The sequence below is a fragment of the Periplaneta americana genome, chromosome 2 (genome assembly GCF_040183065.1).
Source record: "Periplaneta americana isolate PAMFEO1 chromosome 2, P.americana_PAMFEO1_priV1, whole genome shotgun sequence".
NCBI lineage: Eukaryota > Metazoa > Arthropoda > Insecta > Blattodea > Blattidae > Periplaneta > Periplaneta americana.
Window position 1 is genome coordinate 198,697,865 of NC_091118.1, and position 19,173 is coordinate 198,717,037.

General features: G+C 33.7%; 1 protein-coding gene across 4 annotated transcripts in view; it reads right to left on the bottom strand.

The window, feature by feature from the left end:
- The window catches only part of HisRS (histidine--tRNA ligase), a 36,763-nt gene extending 19,490 nt beyond the window's left edge, over positions 1-17,273 (bottom strand). The window contains exons 1-6 of one of the 4 annotated variants that reach the window (XM_069819324.1): positions 17,103-17,273; positions 16,512-16,823; positions 5,698-5,919; positions 3,629-3,850; positions 2,615-2,821; positions 1,521-1,818 (exon numbers count right to left, since the gene is read on the bottom strand). In XM_069819324.1, coding sequence (XP_069675425.1) covers positions 1,521-1,818; positions 2,615-2,821; positions 3,629-3,850; positions 5,698-5,919; positions 16,512-16,823; positions 17,103-17,210 — 1,369 coding nt within the window. In that variant the 5' untranslated portion in view covers positions 17,211-17,273. Of the gene's footprint in view, positions 1-1,520; positions 1,819-2,614; positions 2,822-3,628; positions 3,851-5,697; positions 5,920-9,223; positions 9,354-16,511; positions 16,824-17,102 lie in introns of those variants that run through there. The other 3 variants (XM_069819327.1, XM_069819328.1, XM_069819326.1) reach the window with 3 other exon arrangements.
- Positions 17,274-19,173: the final 1,900 nt, after the last annotated feature.

Here is a 19,173-nt window from a genome sequence, read left to right on the forward strand (position 1 = left end):
AGAGTCCAAGTTTCACAGCCATGCAGAACAAACCAGTAATATAACTGTTTTATAAATTCTAACTTTCAGATTTCTTTGAGAGCAGAGTGGACAATAAAAGCTTCTCAACCGAATAATAACAGGCGTTTCCCATATTTATTCTGCATTTAATTTCCTCCCAAGTGTAATTTATATTTGTTATAAATCTCTCTTAATTCTACAGTTATTCAAATATACTTACAATTCGGTATTAGTTGTTAAGTTCCTTGAATTAGAGATGCATTATATTACATTCGTGACTGAATAGTTATGTAATAAACGTAAAATAATTAAACAGAAGTTGATATTATTTAATAATACTTATTATTTGATATGGAGTTTTAAAGTATTGATACCTTGAAAATTAAAGCCATGTGTCTTAAATGGATTCGACATATGAGATCTACAAAGACTGTGAAATGAATCCTAGAATAATATTAGATGGTCCAAAATTATAAATTATGGTTAACTGATAGCATAGATGATCTCGAAGATCATAAAATCCTACTTGTAAAAGTTCTGTTTAAAGGACTCTTCCAATACTGTGAAGAACTCACATAACTTTGTTATTAATATTTTATAAATACAAAGTGGCCCACAGAAAGTGTTAGAACTTAGTTTCTCTTAAATGGTTCATGAAACATAGGGGGCAGCACTGATATTTTGAATAGATTATGGACAATGTTTTGGACAATCTGGTCTACTAAACAAATTAGGTAACTTTTCTATGAAACATTTTTTTTCAAGATCAGATCATCACTGTAGAAACCGGACACACTAGCTGTATAACTAACATTGTATCACATTATTATTAAATGAATAGTAAAATACTGTACCACAGTGAACTAACTCGTATTTCAACACCAGTTAGCAAAAGGAACATGTAAAATAAATTCCATATATTATGTATATAGTTATTGTCGGACCATCCGATCTATGCCCCTTCAGCGCTGTCGTCGTTCTTGGAAAAGTTAATGCCTCTACTCACCCTATTCCATCAGTTTCTCTCCCACTACGTCAAACAGCAGGCCACGAACCTTGCCGAATAGGGATGTTGCCAAACTTCCGTCAAAAAGTGTCATGTCTCTTGAATATTGCTTATAATACTGTAAGGTTAATTATTACTTATTCATAATTTAGTTTAAGTAGGTCTAATGACTCTGATTGACTTACGCAAAATGCTATTACTTGCTTAATAATATTTCTTTCGCCACTCTGTGCTACAGTATTCATGTTGAGTTGACAACACTGGGCTGCAAATGCAAATAAACTGTCCCGCAAGAAGGCTCAAAATTGTGAGTAGTGGGGGAGAGAAAGAGAGAGGGATAGAAAAGAGAGAAATAGGAATACAGGGGGAGAAATGAATTGCCGAGGCTGAAAAGGAATTAAGGTTCAGTTCGCATATCTTACGGGGGCACAGATCCGATGGTCGGACTATACACAGAAATTTTCAAACCAACCATTTAATTTCTCACTCCCACACTGAATTATTAAATACTCACTAAGCAAAACAGCTTCATAAATTACACCGGTATAGTAATCCAAGCCTCGAGCCAAACTCAGATCGAAGTTGACCCGTTCCTGTAGTCCATATATTTCACAATACTTTAGAAACAGACTCATGGCCTCCAATCCTTCACGAGCAGTCTTCGATCGTCCTACGAGGGCTTGATCCTGCAGCAGCTGCTCTACTAACTCCATCTTGCCACTAAGGCGAACATATTCACCAATACGATCTGCTGCTTCTGGTGATAATCCCTTTTCTTCTACCATTTCTTTCCGTACTTCTTCCCAAGGCGACTGAAAGGGAAATACAATGTAAAACCAAGTATCAGACCAAGTTTACATTTTAAAAGAGTAATAAATTCTGCGTCCAAGGCAAAATCACCACCATCAAATTATCATAATTTGTATTAATCCGATGTTTTGATTGATCAATATTTGGATAATCGATGCTCTACTGTATATAGCTAATAGACTGTGCTACCACATTAAGAATCGCGCAGGAGGAAAATCAGGCAATGTTGCCTACTTAATTTCGAATAAGCAGAGCATCTGTAGTTTTCACGTGTATATTTCTGGGTGGAGGGAAAGTGCACGGGGTATCGAGAATATGCGTTAATTTGAATATGGTAAAAATAACGTGTGAAATAGCAAGGTTAATGACACTATAAACACGTGTATATTTAAAGAATGTCGATACTTGGCCCTGGAACAATTTTCCCTCGAAATTTTTCACTTTTAACTTCATTCATCAGGTAACTAATAATTTAGATCTACCGGTGAGTCGAGCAAGGGATTGTGGGCAATCTGTTCCCTGATGTCCCCTGCATAGTGCGGTAACTTTTCGCTGCATCTCTATTTGTATTAATTTTGACTGTGTTCTCACTGTTCCTCGACAGAATGACAGGAGCATGAGCATCTCTACAGAGTGAAACGATCTTCAGCCGATAATTATACAAAAAATAAATAAATATATCTTGAAATGGAGCTGAAACTGTAACAAGACACAAGGACTGACCCATGAAAGGAAAGAGAAGACAGAAATATTACATTTTTTTAATAGCCTAGTAAACACGAATTTTTAACAATTTACCTTGTCCAACTTGTCAACAGCTGAGCAAATCGTGCGAAACTTGTCAGAAGGGACACCACATGCCTCGAACAGTCCGTCCAGCAGCTGTCGATGATTCACTTTGATGAGGAAGTCCCCGATTTGTAATGATGTTAAAATCTCATTCACTACTCTCACACATTCTACATCTGGTATCATGGGATCATATTGACCAGCAATGTCGAAATCCTGAATACAGAAAAACAGCAAGTCCTCAATTTATAATCTATTTCCTTTATTTATAATAAAAAGCATGAAAGTTACAAAATACTATTATTATTATTATTATTATTATTATTATTATTATTTATAAAACCCTGTTCAACCAATGCATAGATTTATATAAAGCAACTAATATATCGTTAGCTTACTTTTAAAACGTCGTAAACGCATTGGAGGAGATTGCACAAGCAAGCAAAATAACTTCTTATTGTTGCTGCACCTCCAAAAGCCGCTACGTGTATTTAAACAGATTTTTGAGAGGAAGAAAAAAGCATTATCACTTTTATTTTCTTTGATTTTCAAAGCTACTTTCGGTATAATTTCAACTACTACATGAAAAATGATGAAATTATATCGAAAGTAGCTTTGAAAATCATCATCATCATCATCATCATCATCATCATCGTCCTAACAAGTATCTAATAATAATGCTGATTCTCTAAAGTTCTAAACATTACACTAAACCTCTAATAATAATATTATGATAGATAGATTTATTGATATTAGTTCACAAAAGTACAAACTTAATTATTTAAAAATGATCTATACACAAAAAGTAGTTATACATAATAAATATACAATTTCCTAAACTAATTAATCTATCCAAATCTCCTAATATACATTGATGAAGGGAACTAGGTCTACATTAAAATATACAATAATGTATGTTAACATCGGCTCTCATTTGCTTAAAATATTGTACCTATATGAGCAAGATAGCCTGTGCACACATTATGATTCGAAATTGAATGTTATTGAATTTCAAGGACTTACACATTGGTAGAATTCTCGATATCGTCCCCTTGTCATAGCTGGATTGTCACGTCTGTACACTTTGGCGATGTGGTAACGTTTGATGTTACTAATTTTGTTCATAGCCAAATAGCGAGCAAATGGTACTGTGAGGTCATACCTCAGTGAGAGAATCTCACCACCCTGATCTGCCAGGTCATAGATCAACTTCGAGTCTTCTCCATATTTTCCCGTCAGCACTTCCTGCACAATCACAAAATAATAGTCATAATGACGAGAAATGTAACCAAATCGCTAGTAGCACTTAAAGTATACCACAGTTCACAATATGGAAAATAGTTCCTTTCAGAGAAAATAGGAAGGGACTATGCCACACAATATACCTGATACACACCTGACTCATGAGAACTTGACCAGCTAGTCTAAGGCATAGTTCACACAGTTACAGCATGGAACAATTTCATTTAGGGAAACAAATTGCAGAAATTTCAATAACAAGCCATTAGCTAAATTGGAACTGAACTGTCACTGTTTAAAACAAAGTTTACAGCCATTATAAAAGGGTCAGCGAGAATTTTGAGCTTTATAATGCAGCAGAAACAGCTCTCAGGAATCAGAATGAACAATTATATTTGAATCATGTTAATGATGAATAAACATTGATGTAAAGATGTTCAAAAAAATTATTGCTGGAACTAATGCTGAGTTTGTTCCAGTGATTTGGAAGTGAAAATGGTTATATTTGTAAGGGATTTTTTTGTGGAGATGGATTTGAAAACTTAAGGATTTTATGCAGTTATATTTGAAGGAAAGGAAAGTGTTCGGAATTATAATAAATTATGTCTGATATAAGAGGTGCGTGGTAATGGAAGTGAAAACGTTGTGGTTGCTATTGAAGAAAAGGAATGCAGTGATACAAAACACATGATACGATGTAATGTGAAGAAAGCAAACATGTATTAATTCAATAATCATTGAACAAAGTGAAGTACATCCAATAAAAATGAAATAAACACGAAGTTTCCCATAAAGCAACGTCCACTATGTTGCTAGCTAGTACTGACAACATCACTAAATAAAAATCATAAGCTTTGAAAATTCAGCTAAACTAGCGCTAAGTTCATTTCTTATACTCCGCTTCCACACCTTCAGCTGTCTCCTATGTCATACCAACATAACTTTGACATTACGAAAATTTCACGCTAGTGTACATTCACAAAATATTTGAGGCTAAAAGGGATGAAGTTACAGGAGAATGGAGAAAATTACACAACGCAGAACTGCACGCATTGTATTCTTCACCTGACATAATTAGGAACATTAAATCCAGACGTTTGAGATGGGCAGGGCATGTAGCACGTATGGGCGAATCCAGAAATGCATATAGAGTGTTAGTTGGGAGACCAGAGGGAAAAAGACCTTTGGGGAGACCGAAACGTAGATGGAAGGATATTAAAATGGATTTGAGAGAGGTGGGATATGATGAAAGAGACTGGATTAATCTTGCACAGGACAGGGACCGATGGCGAGCTTATGTGAGGGCGGCAATGAACCTGCAGGTTCCTTAAAAGCCAAAAAGCCATTTGTAAGTAAGTAAATGTACATTCACACTATGTTTTGCACATATGAATCTGTGATAGGTTAGTTTAGGCTTTTAATATGTCTTGCATACACGCTGGGCAAAGGCTGATGATTTTTTTGTTTTTTGATGTTGTCAGCAATAAGGTACCGTAGTATAATGGCGGATTTTCCCTTCCGAAATCATGGGAACAATCTCAGCGCTAGTTTCACCGAAAATCATGCACAAATTCGATTACGCAAGACATAACAAAAGCCTAAACTAAACTAACCTTGTCACAGATTCGTATATGCAAGATATAACAAAAGTCTAACCTAACCTGTCACAGATTCGTATATGCAAGGCATAGCGCAAGTGTACACTAGCGTAAAACTTTCGTAATGTCACCCAAGTTATGTTGGTATGACCAATAAGATAGTGGAAGACTGGAATATGCATAAGCAGAGTAGGAAAGAAACAAATTCAGCGCTAGTTTAACCAAATTATTTCTCGTTTGAGTTTCACATTATACCTTCAGTTCAAAAATTGGTGTGTCAATGGTTTCAGCTCCATGGCGCTTGAACACGGAGATGATTTTACTGAACACATTTGCTCGAATGGCCATTTGCTGAGGTCCATAATCACGAGTTCCTTTTGGCGTCTTGAGAGTAAACTTATGGGGACCACTGCCACCATCTTCCACTGCTCCCAACTGAGCCTTCAGTTCCAATAAACGACTCACTTCTTCTGCAATCTGTAACACAAATAGAGTTTACATTAAAGATACATTCTTTAAATATACGTGTTTATAGTGTCATTAAACTTGCTATTTCACACGTTATTTTTACCACATTCCAATTACCGCATTCTCGAATACCCCGTGCACTTCTCCTCCAATCTGAAATATACACGTAAAAAATACGGATGCTCTGCTTATTCGAAATCAAGTTGGCAACATTGCCGCACAATTCTTTAGGTGATGGCACAGACTATTATATAGTCACAGGCAATGCGAAATAGTACCTGCATAGTCTATTGTTTCTAGTACCCTCATAAACTCAAGCTTCGTGACTGTATACTGTGATCTAGTATATAGTCACGAAGCTTGAGTTGTTGAGGGTACTAGGAACAATAGACTGTGCCGGTACTATTTCACATTGTTGTAATGAGGTGATAGTAGCGATCCTAGTGGTTAGCAACTATCTATGGATGCATATTCCATACGTATTGAGGGTGATAGTGCATGCCATATCTTCCCGCGCAGATATTTCAATTGTTAACATTGTTAAATGACGTTTGGATTAACAGTACATGTGTCAGAATAAAATTCTAGTGTGACAAGAGTTTAGTTTGTGAGTCGTGTATTTTCAATGGATCTATGATGCACGGACACGCATATCGCTCCCTCTTGTTGAAAAGTAATTCAAAAAGTGAAGTGTCTCCAATCAACTGGACGCAACAAAGGACTATTGTGTTTGGAGAAGTGCGAAGAAAATGCTCGGGCGATGGCGATGATGACGATGACGTCGAAAACAGCGCAGAATGAGGAAGTTAATACAGTAGTGATGGCAGGTATTTATTATAACTAACCACGTAGTATCATACAAAATAAAGATAGTTAATTAATGACGCATGCTATTAATATTGCAGTAATTATGTAAAGGGCTAATTGAGCAAACAACCAACATGCATGCAGTGCATGCACACAGGATAAGTTTGAAATGCGTCCTGTTCCAGGATAAAATGTACTTAAAATTTATTGTTAACTGAACTGCATCTGTGTTTTAAGTGTTTTTTAATTTGTCGTGAATAATTTGTTGGAAGTTTTATTTTTATATATTTTTTTTCTTTCCCCCTTTTGAAAAGTGGGGCCCGCGGCTTATTCGAGGGCACAGGGTATTCGAGAAAATACGGTATTTGTATTATGCACATTTTACAAAGTGATTCTAAAATAATGAAACTAACTCCTTTATTATAAATGGACGTAAAAGAAATATAAAAGAAAACTAACTTATTTATCTGGACTAGTTTGATATGCAAGATATGAGGAAATAAGTACTTCGTAATTAGGAACTTAAAGAATGTAGTGGGTTGATGAGTAATCTACTATTCAATAAAGATACGGTAGTATCTATACTAATAACAAAACCAACCTAAATTTTTCTAATAATTTTCGCATTTACAGAAATAATTGGTGTTAGCATGTATAATGAACTGTTTTGAGACCGCAAATCGCATTTTTTTACATTTTTGTTTGTATGTGTGTATGTTATGTTTTCATGTGATAGTGGCTAAACAGATTTGTTAGAAAATTGGTTTGTGTAATAAGTTAGGTCCCACTTATATTTTAGGCTATATGGCATTCAAAATACTTTCTTTAAAAGGGGGCTTAAAAGGAAAACTGAAGTAAATAAATCGAAATAACTCGCTTATTATTAATTTTTCAGGATAATATTACATAACAAAAGTTGCTTTAAAAATTTGTCCCGACATGTTTTATTCTAAGCAAAATTTTTATAGGACCGATATTTAACGAGATGTAAGAGTTTTAAAATAACAATGCATTTTATACACTTCCCGCCTCAATCAGGTTGACATAATAAAATGAAAACAAATGACTATGCAATTATTTAAGGTGGTCTTGTACAACAAGCAAAAGATATTCATTTTACACTTTTTTTTTTTTTAAATTTATTGAGTATGTCCGAACAAGTAAAACTGATATTCAGGGGCTATATAAGGACAGATACATAATATATGTTATACAACATAATATAACAAATCCTAAACCTACAGTCTGTGAAAAACATATAAAATGGCAAGAATTAAAGAAAGAAAATAATAAGGACAGTAAGGTATCACTGAACTTTCAAACAGAAAGAAGAAAAAGTTTGAAATCATCAAATAAATAAACCAACAAGCATTAATCTTGCCAAAATAGTTTTTTTCTTAAACATTTCTTAAAGCATCAGGAACTTGGTAAATCTTTATATTCTAATGGAAGTTATTATAAGTTATTAAAAAATGCTTAATCCATTTCGTACCATACGTTATTTAGCCATTCTGAAAAAAAAAAATTGTTTGTAGCAAGTGAAGCACATGGGTATGGCTAGTTAAAAAAATTATTATTTTAATATGAAACAATACATGGACAACAAATCATTTTATTTTAATGAAGAAGCAAACTGAAAACCAATATCACTACATAAATAATTAAATAATATTATACTAAATATTCACGTAGCTCTGCTATTTCCCTTATAATAACTGTTTAAATTTGGGTCTCCTTACGAGTAGTTTAAAGAGTACTGAAAAAAAAAAAGTTATTTTGCTGGTTTCCTCAGGAACAAGAAGGAATACTTAGATGTTAATAAATATGAGACATTGAACTAGTTACATTCTCTTCAGAAAAAGCAAGGGTAAGGACTATTTACATTGAAATGAAGTTCAGATCAATTTCCCTTAACCAAATCTGAATCCATGAACTCAAATAAAATTGCGGACATGCTGTATACTCAACCAACTAAAGATGATTACTGAACTAATGTGAGAGGTAACCTAAATTAGTTGCCCTCTGCAGTCTTCTGGTTACCAAGCACTGCAACTGGATTCAATGTTCGTGGAAAACTAAAGACTCCAGGAAAATTATTTCTTTGGTTTCCTCACACAAGTTTCCCATAATACAGATAGATATCTCTAGAGATCCTTTGAAACTGTAGTGAACACTGATGATTGGTCAGAAAAATAGAAAAATATCAACAGCTATCGTAGGAAAGATTATACAGATTTTTAGAAGGTCATTAAAACTTGTGGAAAGAAGCAGAATTGGGTTAATAGTGTAAGATATGTGGTTCTAAAGAAATAGGGACAAAAATCATTTTTGTGTTAACTTGACCTGTTTTCAAGTTCAATCTATGAATCTAATGTAAACAAATCAAAACTGAACTGACATCTTTTAACTGGTACAAGTTAATGAGAGTTGGTTCAATTTCAAGATTGGACACAGATAAACACAGGAAAAGTCAAGACCTTCTGACAAATTATGTCACTGTACTGACCTGTGGTCCAGACAGAGCACGCCGTGTTGGCAAGCGAGAGAGGCAAGGCACAAACCGCAGCACACCACCACCCAACATCCCGGCAAAGAGTTATGAAACAGGACCAAATATCTTCTCAGCAACACCGCGTCTTTACCAGAGAAAAGTATGAAACAACCCAGTGAGTATCTATTACGCACTGGGACTGATTAAATAGGCGATTTTAGCAAGAAAGCATGCATTAGTGAGCTCCATAGAAAGTTAAGATTTTTAGGACTGCAGATCATCTCCTTGCCACCAAAATTCTCAATTGTTAAAGACCTCGACATGAAACAATTATTTATATTTGTATGAAGCAAATAAAACATTTCTGTAATGCTGAAGAAAATCATTTATCAAGATACTGAAAAAAAATATTATTCCATAAATTGACAAAATATTTTTTTGGCACATGGCTTTTTTCTCGATGTAAAATGTCCATATGAAGTTGGCCTCATTCATATCTTATATCCCAAGGAAACTGCTTATAGACCACAAGAAACAACACCATACCAACCATATTTACTTACGCACAAAAAAGTAAATAAAGTAAAAAAAGGTGAGCTCATGCTCAGAACTAAAGTTATGTCATGACATATGCTAGCAACTTAGAGAAACTTCAGTCTATAAATCAATTACAAATATTTTCCAACAAAACTTTCAGACATTAAGGCATCTTCCCGAAATCATGCATTCACTTTGTTCTTAATTTGTGTTATGCAATAAACAATGTGTCTGGAAGTGAAACCTGGACATGGAGGTAATGTGTAATTACAATTCTAAATACATGGGAAAGGAAAATATTACGGAAAATTTTTTAATGTACTTAGTAATCTGTAGAAACAGAAAAAAACTTAGAATTACAAAATTTATATAAAGATGCTAATATTGTCAGTAATATTAAAATCAAAGATTGGACTAACAGGGCCACATAATCGGGACAGACGTAACCTAATACCCGAAATGCTGTTGGATGCAAAACCACGTGGTGAAAGAAGAGTTGAAAGACCTAAGCTATGGTGGTTAGATATCCAGAATGATCTTGGTAAAGCAGGGATAAAGAGACGAAGAGAGGGGATACTGGAAAGGTATGATTGATCAGCTGTTCTGAAGGAGGTCAAGGCTAAACTGGAAGGACTGTTGTATTACAGATGATGATGAATAAACGATTTTTTAATATCTGTGTTCAGTCCACCCAACAAACAGAGAGACCTGGTGAGGAGTAGAACTTCCTTCCCTTTCATCTTTCACCCACTACAGTAACAACAGCTTTGGTCAGCTTCTTTCACTCCTGCATACCAATATAGTCAAGTTAAACGACACAATAATCCCTTTTGCTTCCTGTGTTAAAAACCTTGGAGTTTACTTTGATACGCATTTAAACTGGAATAACCAAGTAACCCATATTAGTAAAAAAGTGCTTTCCATACTACATTCCTTAAACAGCATTCGAAAATTCCTTCTGCTATCACTCAAGAAAATAGTAGTGGAAACACTAGTAATGCCCCACTTCGATTATTGTGATTTTCTACTGACTGACCTCAATGTCAATCAGTCGCAAAAATTACAACGTGTTCATAATTCTTGTGTTCGCTTCGTCTGCGATGTCCGTTGTGCTGACCACATTATCCCATCCTTCCAAACTCTAAACTGGCTACGGCTTAACGAATGTAGAAATTTTCATTCTCTTGTTCTCCTTTTCCAAGTCCTTCACACTTCTACACCTACCTATCTTGCCTCCCGTTTCAGTTACCTGTCATCATATCATAATCTCTTCACACGCACGCAAAATAGCCGCACATAAGACATCATCGTATTCATCATCATACACAATCTCGCTCTCGCGCTTGTGGAATACCCTACCCAGTAACATCAGAGATTGTTGGAATTTAGTAGCATTCAAATCAAGCTTGTTAAGCATTTTCTTACTGTGTAGAGTAGGTTTAATTTTTACTTAATCAATAAAAGAAATGTTTCTCTCTTCTTAACTTTTACATTAAACTGTCTAGCTTTCATTAATCAGTTAATCTTTTAGTACTTTGATTTTTATTGCATTTGTACATTTAATATTAATTGTAATTATAATTATAATTGTATTCTTAATAATATTGTAGTTGTAATCCCCTGGTAAAGGGGAAGAGAAGGCCTAATGGCCTTATCTCTACCAGGTTAAATAAATAAATAAAAATAAAATATAACTTCTACAAAGTTGGGCAGTAAGATCCTTTATTGATCGCCTAAGTAATAAAGATACTAGTTTAGAGTTTTCAGTGGTTTGAGGAGGAAAAGGAGGAACAAGCATTGCAAAAAAGCTGTAGAAAGTGATAGAGGGGGAAGAAATCTGAGTAACAGGAGATCGTACTTTAAGAGAATGTGCTGCCACAGGGCTCAAGAAAGTTTTGGCGAACTGTAAGAAGCTAATGATACATAAAAACAGCAAGGCATATAGCATGCACGACATAACATGCAATCCAAGTAAATTTTAAATTGGGAAATAGAAAGAAACCAACTACAATACGTCAATAGTAACGGATATTTAACAACGTTTTGAGTTGTCTGATCTCATAAACTGGTTTAATTAAACACTTAGATTGTAACAATGAATATTTTACGGAAGTACACAGACCGACTTAAAACATGTAAGGTAGGCTACACTGAAAGACATGTACGAAGGTATAATCTAAAATCCTTTGTACATCAATTTTCACTTTTATATTATATTATCTGTCAAGCAATAATGAACATATTACTTAACAGACATATGAGTACAATAGAACACAACTGGCCCTCCTCATAATTAGAGAATCAGTCAAACTCTTACGGAACAACCTACATGGACTCTAATTCAGTGTACTGAAAAAACTGACGCACCATTATCATTTTTCTTTTTCTTATTAGCTTTCATTGCTTCTTTACTTGTTTGTAACTTTTCTTATTCTGTGAACTGCCATTGTTTGTTTGTTTGTTTACTTGTTGATCATTTTTTACTCTTATCTTTCATCATCTATTTGTTCTTTTTTTTGTTTTGTATGTTTTGCCTAATGGCAGCCTCTAATTTGAGGAAGCTCTGGTAAATAAATAAATATGAACAGGACATTATTTAACCATTATCTTTATCTAGTAAAGAATACTTTCAGTTGTTTTGGGTGAATTATATCACTTTCAGCTGTTATGAGTGCATTATGTCAACATTCCGAAATATGAGGAAAACTAAGAGATAGAAAGACATTTACAAAATACGTTTCTTGTATTTCCAGTTACAATTATAATTTCTGAAAGGTAAGCAATTTAAATCCATAGGTATACTTTCAGATCATTCAAGTAAAATAGCTTTTTAAATCGATTACATAACAAAAGTACTCAATGAAGAGCATTATATAAATAATGTTTAATGGGTTGCTAATTAAGCTGTCTTGCACTTTTTTATACGTGCATTGTCTTCACACTTTCTAATTCATTCACAAGACAGTCGTTAAAGATTATATAACAATCAAAGAGCTTTCCAATAACAGTGAAAGGAGCTTAAATAGAACACCGAAAACCAACATTCTTTTACGCACTGTGAATCTAAACTCACTCATGCTTAACCACGAAATGATTCATCTGACTGTACAGTATTTGTTAAACCAAGAAAGGGACCTCTAAAATTCTCATCATTTAAACTGAAAGAGGACGTGTAACAGATACTACAGAAATACAGTTCGAGAAATCGAATCATTGTTTAACTGAAATCCTGAAATGCAGTTCAATACAGCCTGATAACTTTACAAAAAAAAAATAAATAAATAAAAAAGTTTCTCAATCTTATTTCGTAATCCATATTATTCCATACTAGCTGAAAGTACCCAGCGTTGCCCGGGTTTTCCTTTCTGCTTCTGTTTTCAAATGAACTATTTGTTAAATTTTCGAAAATTTCGGAAACCCAACTATAGACAACCAAAACGAATTTTTTACTAAGCTTTCCTCGCACATAAAGATGAATCTTTACTTAACTTCACTTACTTATACTCCTTAGCCAAATGCCTGCCAGATTTAACTAAATTTAAAAAATTGTAGATCAGACTCCGAAAAGAAAATATTTCATCATGTGCCTGACGTTCAACTTTGTTTTAAATTTATATATTTATTTGTTTTGTTTATTTATCTCTGCTGGTCAGTTACCGCTAAATTTCAAGTGCTTTATCTTAGTCGTGGTTGTCAGTGTATTAAACACCATTAATTTTTCTGCTGTCTCCTTTCCTCCCCGCCAAAAATGTGACGTTGTACAGAGGCACAGAAAAATAAAAATTATAAGATCTGTACATTTAACTGAAGCTGTGCTGACATACATTTCACGTAATTTCATGTCTATGTGTGCTTTCACTTGAACTTCAGAGACAGCTGATGGTAATTAGAGAATTCCCTTGTTCCCAGTCTGAATCGTTGGGGTGTCATCGTGAGCCTAAATTTATCTATCGGTCGTACCAAAGAATCAATATATACTGTACGTATGTAATTCAATTTATATTGGAATATTTTTTACCCCTTGACAGCTATACGCCCGCTTATATCATACCAGGGCTTTTTAAAATATGACTTAAGATATAATATCTAACAAATCTAGAACATATTAAATATATTACTTTTTATTTTATATACAGAATGCAGATAGAGTATAATTTTGCAAGAAGTCATTGTTCAGCATAAATAATAATATTCTGAAAGACATCCTATGTTATAGAAAATTAAGTCACCGTTCTTTCCACAACGCTTGACATACTACACTGGCAACCTGATTACACAGATAAAATTTCGTAATAACACATTATTGGACATGGGCAATAATATTTTGAAAGATATATATTTTAGAATTAAGTAGTATATCGAAATGATAGCCGTCCAAATCTTGGATTTAAAATATCGGCATCCCAATCAATTCAAATGAACAAAAATAAAGAAAATGTAAATTAATGTCTTATTTTCAGTGGGCTTACATATATTCATATACTACATTAGGAACATGACAAAAGTCTCATTGATATGCATACAATTCGTTTTCCCGTCTTTTGTATAAATATGTGTATATATATTTAGGTGTGCTCACTTGAAAGCAAGTTACGCAATTATTGACAATATGAAAAACACGGAGATTTAGGTGAATGTCTGCAACTTTGAGCGACTATCCTTGAGCTTTATTTTACTACGGTCATTACGAATGCTAGTTGCACTGAAATGGCAGTTGCTTAAAATCGAATGGCATGTTACTGGCTATCATAAGAATATGTGGGATAAAAACATCTTTTCCTTTCCTTTTGCCAGTTAATACTGTCACTTCTATTACGTTTGTCATCAGTATTTTCACACCAATTCTTGTTCCATTGCATAGTTCTTGTGGATCAATATTTCGCAATAGTGCTATTGGTGATTCAATATTAAGTATTAAATTATGTGTTGGCAATCCTTGTGATTTCAAAGAATTTAAGAATTCAATTGTATAAAACACAGTCTGCTCACTATCTACAACTGTCTCGAGAAACACATAATACGGTTCTGGACTGCATAAGGATACTTACTGCATGAATAAATTGTCTAGATTTTGGCCTTCATGATGTATCTACAATGTTATTTTATATCGTTTTGCTTTTTCCATGGCCTCATGAAAGTCGATGTTGAATACAACAGGCAATAATAAAGAACAATTGACTATAGAAGATTGCATTTTAGTATTATACACGAATGTTTGATCGTATTTATTTTTATTTTTTACTTTTTTAATCAATTTAACGTCCATTTTAACAATTTTAATATAGCCTATGTTCTTCTCCTGGTTATGAAGGTTAAATGTGCAAACTTTGGTACATATTGGTCAAAGCGTGTAGATTTGTATTGGGAACAAACATACATACATACATACATACATACCCACATTCACTTTTATATATTAGATAACGCTACCGCACAAACTGCTATAGGGGTAAATTTAATTACCAATAATTTCAACCTTAACACCGGTCTATGGCAATCATGAACTGATTATTTGATCCATCACTACCTAATTCCCCTCCGTATATGGAACCACAGTTTACACACACATAATCTGCTTAATTCAATGGACGAGATGGACATAAAAAATAAAACATATTTAGTGAAAACAAAAAATTTAAATTTTGAAGTTGCATATAGTATTTTTTAAATTTTTTGTCTCAATTTATGGATGTAAATTTAAAATTCTGCATACTTAGTTCTTTTCTTTCCATAACAGTGATGCTGTAAAAAAAAATCATGCGAGAAACTTAAATTTTGTAAGAGGATATGAATTCTGAAAATATGCACATTTTTCTCGTTCCCAAAAACATATATCTGATCATAATGAAACTTATATGCAAGAATACTTACAGCAAATGGGATGAAATGTACAAAATATTAAGTTTTTAACTCGAAAAATGTAGAAAAAAATTTCACCATTAATGGAGTGAGAAAGTCCACAAAATATACTTAAACTTAGGAATTAGGAAATTTGTCCAATGAGGTTTCAATCCTGAGCCCGCTAGTTTGGTAGTCAGGGATAAATTTCAGAACACAGATACCTTCCTTTCCTACTTACTCCAAAATTCCAACCTTGTACACACAAAAATAAATTACTGGCACTGAAAAGTGCCTTTTTGTAAGCATGATGATGCGCATTCGACAAACAGACAAATCTGCTCTTGTTGCTACCTATTTTAACATGATTGTTGTTAGTGAGGTATCCGTATATTGAAATTTTCCCAAAATTAATAAGAGCTGATAATGAAGACTACAGTGGAAATAATTTTCAATAACCTTGTAACAACCGAAATTTTATAACAGTGCACTGTCTGATAATTCTTTTTAGTAAAATCTGCCTTTTAGTACAAATAATTATGGAAGCAAGCATTCTTCCACTAAATCAATAATACAATGCCAAGTTCTCTGAAGACCATAATTACTTCTACTAAAGTATGATTTTACCAGTTTTTTCATCTCTACCCACATGAACAAAACCTCAAAATTTAATACATAACCTATTCAGGAAGTAATAATGTATTTTCCAATTTTAGCTTCATGCTAGGTAACAAAGAAAGTTTGTAATTTACACAATCAGAATGCCCATCACATCACCGAAAGTAAAACATGAAACATGCAATTAAGCCCCGACAACACCCAATAGTAGGCCTAGTTACCTTTTATTTCTGAATCTTTGATAGCCTATGCTTACTACAATACAGAACATAACACTGTTGCGTTCTATAATTTAGTACCTACATCTCACCTTTTGACTAAGGTCAACTCCATGATTATTGGTAGAAAGAAGGTCAACAAGTTGTGATGGAAGATATTTGGAAGTTGTTATAGTTGTTGGAAATGCTTCCATTTCTACTAAAGAAAAACTTTCCATGTGACGATGCCATCGTGTGACATGGGGCAAACTATCTGGCCATGTAACACCTTTAAGGGCATTAAATATGGCTTTATCTGCATGAGAGGGTTCATAACCTCCTACATAGCTATTGTTGGCTAGAAATACGTTTAATATTGTGAGTTCCTTCACAGAGATGACATTTGGAACAGAATTTTTAGTTACCTGGGAAAGGAGAAATGAGAAACATATTGAAAGACAGGAAATATTTTCTTGTAAATTATGTAACGTAATAGGTACAATGCTAATACTAACAATAAATATAGTAAGAAAACATATACATTTTTTATGCTTACATTTCATTTATGTTAAGTGATCAGTATCTTCATTTTCAATTTGTATGTCAAATGTACCAAAAAAAAAAAGTGAAAGGGATGAGCAATCCTAAGGAACATTTTAAATTGCATCAGACTATTTAGAAAAAAATTAATCAACAATCCTCACCTTATCTTTGCTACCTTGGGCCGCTTTAAGTTTTCGCACAATTTCTCCTTGTTCTTTGATCTGTTCTTGTAATTTTAACCTGTTTTCATCGCACATTTTAACGACCATGTGGTTTTCCAGACCATCACCGACTGCCAGCGCTACACACCTCTCAACTGTTTTCACTGTTTCGTGCGTGTCACGCTCATCTGTTTCGTGTCACTGCATATTCACTACAAAGTCAATATAAATGTTGAAATAATGAAATGTACCTGTGATTTACAATTTCTATATTCGGGATAACTTACACTAAATTTTAAACATTTATTTAAATTTAATTTTAATGTTAATTTCTAATATGGAACTCATTTTATTTCACTACTCGAGTTGTTGGTTATTTATACAACATGGCTGGCAAGGAATACTGCTTATCGCTTGCGCAATTAGCTAGAAAGGCGAAATCTTTGTAACTCGTTGCATTTATCATACAACTCTAATATAAAGTAAATGTGTAATAAATATAACTTGTTTTTTTTTACAAATAAAAAATCAATGATAATATTACATTTTGTATCATCTGAAGTTGGTTGTGTGTCACCTGGCTATTAACTCCTCCACATAGGTAATACACAAACTGCCATACGACAGTGTCGAAGAAGTTGCCTAACACATGGCGCTTAAGCGTTCCAATTTGAGAAAATACTTCCGGATCTCTGTGACAATACTATTTAGATATGCATTAAGGCAGAAAACAGGGAAGATTGGAAAATGCTGGGTTTGCAGTGAAAGACCTGTCCGTAGGCAGATAACGAATGAATGAATGAATGAATGTACTGCTTTGTTCACCTTTCGTTAATCCTTGCAGCGGCGATGAACATAATCTATTAGTTTCATTGTCAGAACTACAGCCCAATTTACCATTCTGTTCCTGTTCATTGCAGTTTTATTTTGGACAGTTTTCTTTATTAAGAATTTATTTATCGTCAACAGTTACATTGCAATCATTGATTACTTAAAAGCACACATCCACGATAATGATCATCACTAGAAAATATCACTGAAACTGAATGTTGATAACGGTTACTTTTCAATTTCGTAACAAGTTCATTTTCTGTTAAAATGTTGGACAATAATAGTAATAATAATAATAATAATAATAATAATAAAATACTTACTTACTTATGACTTTTAAGGAACCCGGAGATTCATTGCCGCCCTCACATAAGACCGCTATCAGTCCCTATACTGAACAAAATAAAATTAATCCAGTCTCTACAATCATATTTCACCTCCCTCAAATTCATTTTAATATTATCCTTCCATCTACGTCTCGGCCTCCCAACTAACACTCTATATGATTTCTGGATTCGCCCATACGTACTACATATTCTGCCCATCTCAAACGTCTGGACTTAATGTTCCTAATTATGTCAAGTGAAGAATACAATGCGTGCAGTTCTGCTTTGTGTAACTTTTTTCACCCCTCTTAGCCCCAAATATTTTCCTAAGGACCTTATTCTAAAACACTTTTAACTTTTGTTCCTCTCTCACAGTGAGAGTTCAAGTTTCACAACCATACAGAACAACCTGTAATTTAACTGTTTTATAAATTCCAACTTTCAACTTTTCTAAGAGCAGACTGGATGATAAAAACTGCTCAAGCGAATAATAACAGGGATTTCCCATATTTATTCTGCATTTAATTTCCTCCCGAGTCTGATTTATATTTGTTACTGTTACTCCAAGATATTTGAATTTTTCCATCTCTTCAAAGGATAAATTTCCAATTTTTGTATTTCCATTTCGTACAATATTCTGGTCACGAGATATAATCATATAGGCCTACTTTGTTTTTTCAGGATTTACTTCCGAACCTCTTTACTTGCTTCAAGTAAAATTTCCGTATTTTCGCTAATAGTTTGTGGATTTTCTAATAATAATATTAATAATAATATTAATAATAATAATAATAATAATAATAATAATACTTACTTACCGGCTTTTAAGGAACCCGGAGGTTCATTGCCGCCCTCGCATAAGCCCGCCATTGGTCCCTATCCTGAGCAAGATTAATCCAGTCTCTACCATCATA